Raw genomic sequence first — 7238 nt, 5'->3', positions numbered from 1 at the left:
GCCTCTTGTCTTGTAATCTAATACTGATTTTCACATACTTGGCCTTCTTCTGATGCTAATGTTATTTACAAGTGCCTCTCTAAAGACATTTTGTCCAGGTCTGTGTTTCCTGTTCTATCCCCAAAGTCTATTGCATAAGAGATTTATTAGTAACATTTAAGACAAAACCACCAAGGACATGTTTGTTTGCTCACTTAACTGATAATTAGATCAGTTTCTTTTTTTTTTTTTTAAGAAAAATTACGTCGGTTTAGAAATATGCCCTTCTGCCAGAAATATCAGAAAATCACTCTTCCTCAACAACAGAAAGAGATTCCTACTTAGCTATTTAAGCTACTATTAGCTCTGTAGTTCCAGAGTAGAGATTCCCTGGGCTCAGGGCGAGGCACACTTTCTGTTGAGAAAATCTTCCTCTTGTGAGGGTGGAGGACGACTTAGTGAAAACTCTTCAACTACAGAGCCTTCTGTGAGTATGTCTGTGCTCCTAAAAATGGTCAGAGACCACCCACATCTCTCCACCATAACGCCTTCCTGGACAACTTTTGTCACCCTTTATCACTTTGGGGTTCAGCAAATATCTGAAGTTATGAACATGAGAAAAGTATTTTTATAATTTTCTGTGCCTTTCATAAACTCTAAAATGGTGCTTTCCTCTGAGGAAAGTATCTATACCAAAACGACTTATATAATCTGTCGGTTTAACATTTCACAAACAGTTTCAACAGCCACTTATGAAATATGACTTCTCAGTCTTTGAGTAGCTGTTTTCATGTATCAATATGAAGAAGTTCTTCTAAATGCAGTGGAATTTCAGAAGGATGCTCTTAAGTGTTCTCTGCCTTAATATGACCTTCATTAAAAAAAAAAAAAAACTATGTATAAAATAAGTGAATGTAGCTCCATTGAGTAACTTATTTGCTTATGTTTTATAAGACTATGACCCCATCTTCTAAAAGTCTCCCACATTTTAATAAAAACTCATTTTTCAATATATGTATCAATGTCAATGAATTTCATGAGAGTGTTATTAAGAAGGTGGAACACAAATGACTGAAGAAAATAGTGGCATTTTTGGAAGAAAAGTTTAGTCTCCTCAGGACATACAGGCTGCCTGAGATTCTTGGGAGAGTCAGATACCTGGAGTCCTTCTAACAGGACTTGAGGGAAGGGATATGGGCTGCAGAGACAATTCACTCCTGTCCCACCACTGGAAATACTATACTATCCCTTTATGAACTTTAACCTGGTGTTGAGATAGGGAGACTAACTTTTAGGCAAAACATTCCCTGTGCTTCCCTTATTCTGTTTTTCTATGAATACTTTAGGCTAAACAGTGGGACTAGGCACCAAGTGGGAGCTGATATCTGCATTTCCTATGATTCAGTTCAGTTCAGTCACTCAGTCGTGTCCGACTCTTTGCAACCCCATGAACCACAGTATGCCAGGCCTCCCTGTCTATCACCAACTCCCGGAGTCCACCCAAACCCATGTCCATTGAGTCGGTGATGCCATCCAGCCATCTCATCCTCTGTCATCCCTTTCTCCTCCTGCCCTCAGTCTTTCCCAGAATCAGGGTCTTTTTAAATGAGTCAGCTCTTCACATCAGGTGGCCAAAGTATTGGAGTTCCAGCTTCAACATCAGTCCTTCCAGTGAACACCCAGGACTGATCTCCTTTAGGATGGACTTGTTGGATCTCCTTGTAGTCCAAGGGACTCTCAAGAGTCTTCTCCAACACCACAGTTCAAAAGCATCAGCTTTCTTTATAGGCCAACTCTCACATCCATACATGACCACTGGAAAAACCATAGCCTTGATTAGACAGACCTTTGTTGACAAAGTAATGTCTCTACTTTTTAATATGTTGTCTAGGTTGGCAATAACTTTCCTTCCAAGGAGTAAGAGCATTTTAATTTCACGGCTGCAATCACCATTTGCAGTGATTTTGGAGCCCGTAGAAATAAAGTCAGCCACTGTTTCCCCATCTATTGATTAGGAAGGGAATTCTTTTTTTTTTTTTTTTTTTAAGCAACCAAGTGAAACTCCAAGTAATCATTTACACGAAGCCTCTAAGGCAAATGTCTTGTGATTCAGCGTGGAGGAAAACAAATTATTCAGTCAGTGACAAGGATAGGAAATATTTGAGTTAGCTGCTGGGTATATAATGAAAGAAAAGACCAAATACATAATAATTTTAATCAAAACAAAAAAATTTCAAATGACTTTCTTTTTAATCTAAGATGAAATATGACAGGTAGACTTTTTTTGCACTTCCAAGAAGCAAGGGATAGTTTTTTATATTTTAAAGACCTCATTTTTTAAAATGAAGGAAAATGGACAACAGAGGTTAAATATAGCATATATATTAAGTGTGTACATTCTTATGTCATTTATACCCCAAGAAAGTTAAAACATGAAAGAATCTAAGTGACTTTTTGAAGGCAACAAATTGAAGACCATCAACTGGGATTGCATACTTATTGAAAAGTTACCCATAAAAGAAAATGGAAGTGAAAGTGAAAGTCTCTCAGTCATGTCCAACTCTCTGCAACCCCATGGACTATACAGTCCATGGAATTCTTCAGGCCAGAATGCTAGAGTGGGTAGCATTTCCCTTCTCCCGGGGACCTTCCCAATCCAGGGATGGAACCCAGGTCTTCCAGACTGAAGGTAGATTCTTTACCACCTGAGCCACAAGGGAAGCCCAAAAGAAAGTGGAAATGTCACTAAATGAGAAAACAGATCGCTTGTTCTGAGTCAAAAAAGCACATATAAAATTTATGAATTTTACACTAAACATATTTATTGAGCTCTTGATAACCACTGAATAGTTCGAAGTGTTGTGGAATCTCAAAGAACAAGGAATAGCTCAATGCTAGTAAAATCACACTCACATATTTAGTGGTAACAAAGAGATAAACATAGTGGACTAGAGGGGCAAAAAATAGAAGCCAATAACTTGCACAACGAAGTTTCAAGAAAGTTTTTTGCTAGAAGTGACACTAAGCCAAGACTTGAAATACCTACAGGTATCAGTATCAGTCTTGCAAAGGGAAGCACATGGGTGGGAAGCTGGTAATGAACAGAGTTGTATCAGGAAACAGACTCCTCGAAAACTTGTAAAGAATGTTGTTTTGGTATGTGGAAAGTGAATGCTCCCTTTGGTGGAAGCACTCTGAAGAGCTGTTTCACAGGTAACATTCCTTTCTAAACATGAACATCCTCATCACACGAGTGTACTATCAAGGGGTCAAAGATCCCAAGCATTTTGGGTCCTATTGCTATGCTTAGTTGTTCCGACTCTTTGTGACCCCAGGACAGCAGCCCACCAGGCTCCTCTGTCCATGGGGATTCCCCAGGCAAGAATACTGGAGTGGGTTGCCATGCCCTCCTCCAGAGGATCTTCCCAACCCAGGAATCAAACCCAGGTCTCCCACATTGCAAGTGGATTCTTTTCCAGCCTGAGACACCAGGGAAGCCTGAAGTTAATATTATAATTTTGGATTTTAGATATAGACAGAATCTTCACAATTCAGGTATTGCTGATTAATATTAAACCATTAGTTTTAACTGTAAATGTTAACTTCAAAGGATATTTTCCATACTTATAGATAATATAAAATGGACATCACCCCCAAAAATATGGGTGAAGAAGCATAAAATTGGAGAAAAGGACATATATACCAGACAAACCGTCCATGTGAAGATTTGCCCCGTTCTTCTGCCAGGCAGATAGAAAGTGCTCAGCAATTACTATTCGCTTTTTTGGTTCTTTCTTTTTATATATCTATTTGGTAAATTTTTAATTGTGAAATAATTCTGTACTTAACAGAATAGTTGACAAAAATAGTGCGCCAGTTCCCGGATATTCTTCACTTAGCTCTTCCTAATGGTAGCAACCTGTGTAATCATACAAGAATTATTAAAACTAAGGAATTAACACTGTGTGCAAGTAATAGAGGTTTTTTTTGATGTGGGATCTTTAACTCTATTTTTTAATTGGAGGATTATTGCTTTACAATAGTGTGTTGGTTTCAGTCATAAAATAGCATGAATCAGTCATAATTATGTATATATCCCCACCTTTTGAACATCCCTCCCCTCTCCCATCCCACCCATCACAGAGCACCAGGCTGGACTCCCTGTGTTCTATAGCAGCTTCCCACCAGTTGTCTGAATTACACATAATAGTAGGCTTCCCTGATGGCTGAATTATACATGACTGTGGACTTCCCTTGTAGTTCAGATGGTAAAGAATCTGCCTGTAATGCAAGAGATCCACGTTCAATCCCTGGGTTGGGAAGATCCCCTGGAGAAGGAAATGGCAACCCACTCCAGTATTCTTGCCTGGAGAATTCCATGGACAGAGGAGTCTGGTGGGCTACAGTCCATGGGATCACAAACAGTCGGACACGACTGGGTAACTAACACACACAACATTGTATTGTATACATGTAGCACATCTTCTTTATCAGTTTATCTACTGATGAACATCTAGGTTGCTTCCATGTCTTGACTATTGTAAATAGTGTTGCAATACATAAGGACAGGTCTGAGTTATGGCCAGACTAAGCAGGCACTGAGAGTGTCTCCACCTCTGCCTTTTGAGTCTCATATGCTCTCTGGGTGCCCCCCTGCAAGAAGTCAATGGGAAAATAGTGGCTCCTGACTCACTTTCCAGGTGCCCAGGAACTGAGCTTGCACACTGCACTGGAGGACTTCTCTGTGAGTTCCCAGAAACACAAAGAGGAGAGTGCTAGCAGCTCCAGCTTGGAGGGTCTCAGAGGCCAGAAGGATTCATTGAAAAAAGAATTAAATAAGATTAAAATAAATACATTTAAATATAGATTTTATTTGGAGCTTCACAGTTTTCCACCTATGTCATTTTTCTGTTGCTGGATCCAATTCAAATACTACCTGAAAAGGGATTGTCATGTGTCCTTGGTTTCCAACCTGTGTCTCATCCTGTCTCCCCTTCTCCTTCATGACCTTGGAAGTACAAACAACTGAGGTTAAATTCTTTCAGGATTTTCTTTTCCTTGTCATAATTTCTTTGCCCAGTATTGCATCGGTAACTTGTTTATGTTGTATTTTTCCAACACTGTGTTCTATCAGAGTGCAAATGGAGGGAAGGTCAGATATAGATGTAGAAATTTCAAGGTAATAGCAATATTGGAAAGCTATGTTATTTAGATGACAATTCTGATACCAAAAGTAAAATATGTAAAATGAGATAACTCTTTGGTGACTCCAGTAAAATCATTCAGATGCTGCACACATGGCCTCCAGTTTGACACTTTATACAAATGCTATTAATTTCCATTTAACAGGAACCCACACTTCAAGCAACTTGTGAACTCATTCAAACCTGTGAGTAGTGAAGAATTACTACTCAGGAGAAAAAGAATACTATCAAATCCACAAAATTTTATGGCCCAGATGATCCTTTCTAATTCTATAGCTAAATACATTTCAGAATATAAGGGACAAAATTTAAATTGAAAAAATAGAGAGATGAGAACATGCAAAGAGTATAAACATATGGACTCTAGTACAAACTTATTTCAGAAAAACCTGAATTTGAGGATACCTATAATGATCACCAAAGAAGCTGACAATTCCAAAGTTTTGATCTGTCATTGTCGTCAAAGAAGAAAATGACTATTCATTGCATTGATTGGATTTTTTTACCCGGTAGCCATGGCCTTATAATTTCATACAGGTTTTCTCAGTTCAGTGTCACTTGACTTTGTGAGGAGCTTGCGAAGTACAAGTCAGTGATGAAAAACCATACATCATTACCTACATTCATTCTCCTGGGACTAACAGATGATCCTCCAATGCAGGTTCTGATCTTTATATTTCTATTTGCTTCCTACACATTGAGTGTCACTGGGAACCTGACCATCATTATACTCACTTTAGTAGATTCCCACCTTAAAACTGCCATGTACTTTTTCCTCAAAAATTTCTCCTTTTTAGAAACCTTATTCACCACCGTCTGCATTCCCAGATTCTTATACAGCTTATCAACTGGGGACAAGACTATTTCTTATAATGCTTGTTTTAGTCAAATATTTTTTATCTTCGTTTTTGCAGCAACAGAATTTTTTCTCCTAGCCATCATGTCCTATGACCGCTATGTGGCCATCTGCAAACCTTTACAATATGCAACCATCATGAACAGTAGAGTCTGTGGAGGACTTGTTATTTGCTGTTGGATAGCAGGTTGTCTGGTCATATTTCCACCAGCTTCCCTGGGCTTAGAACTGGAATTCTGTGACTCTAATATCATCGATCATTTTCTCTGTGATGCTTTTCCTGTGTTAAAAATCTCTTGTTCAGACACATGGTTCCTAGAACAGATGGTTTTTACCGTTGCTGTGTTGACTGTCATTGGGACATTTCTGTGTGTGTTTCTGTCTTATACATACATCATCAAGACTATCATAAAGTTGCCTTCAGCTCAGCAAAAAATGAAGGCCTTTTCTACCTGCTCTTCTCACCTGATTGTGGTTTCTATCACCTATGGAAGCTGTATTTTCATTTATGTCAAACCTTCAGCAAAGGATGAAGTGGCAGTTAATAAGGGTGTATTAGTGCTTACTACCTCAGTTGCTCCCATGTTAAACCCATTTATTTATAGCCTGAGGAACAAACAAGTAAAACAAGCTTTTGCTGACTTAATCAAAAGAATTTCATTGATTTTAAGGAAGTAAAGGAATGTTAAAATGAAGTATAAATTAATAATATAAATTTGAAAAGGTCATTGAGACTTGAAGTCACAATCTTCATCTTAACTGTTGTGTTCTGGTCTATTTTCTATTGGTATTAGCATGCTTATATCACTGTTATTATTAAATCCTGGATTTTAAATCATATTTTAAATATTTGATATAAACAAGTTGTGTCAACTCCTGTTGAAAATAAACTTTATCCAAGATAATATCTCAAATCAAAAGAACATGATATTATATTTCCATGAGAAAAGTCTTTCCTGAATTCTAACCTGCCTTTGATCAATAAAAGAAATATTATCTTATGTGGAAAAAATCGAATCTTTTAACTCATAGGAAAATAGTGGAGTAATAGTATCAATTCTCTTCTAAGTACAAATATCCAAAAAGTGTGTGTGTTTATATATATCAGTTCAGTTAGGTCAGTTGCTCAGTCGTGTCTGACTTTTGCGACCCATGAATTGCACCATGCCAGGCCTCCCTGTCCATCACCAACTCCCAGA

General features: G+C 38.0%; 1 protein-coding gene across 1 annotated transcript; it reads left to right on the top strand.

Annotated features, from left to right (window-relative positions):
- The first annotated feature begins 5766 nt into the window (after window positions 1-5766).
- LOC133248870 (olfactory receptor 6C2-like) lies at window positions 5767-6717 on the top strand. The gene has a single exon (XM_061419155.1). It carries the CDS (start codon window positions 5779-5781, stop codon window positions 6715-6717), a length of 939 nt encoding a protein of 312 aa, XP_061275139.1. The 5' UTR covers window positions 5767-5778.
- Window positions 6718-7238: the final 521 nt, after the last annotated feature.

Source organism: Bos javanicus, chromosome 5 (genome assembly GCF_032452875.1).
Source record: "Bos javanicus breed banteng chromosome 5, ARS-OSU_banteng_1.0, whole genome shotgun sequence".
In the NCBI taxonomy this organism is placed as follows: domain Eukaryota; kingdom Metazoa; phylum Chordata; class Mammalia; order Artiodactyla; family Bovidae; genus Bos; species Bos javanicus.
Note: the sequence above shows the minus strand (reverse complement) of the source record. Positions and strands in the feature narration are given on the sequence as shown.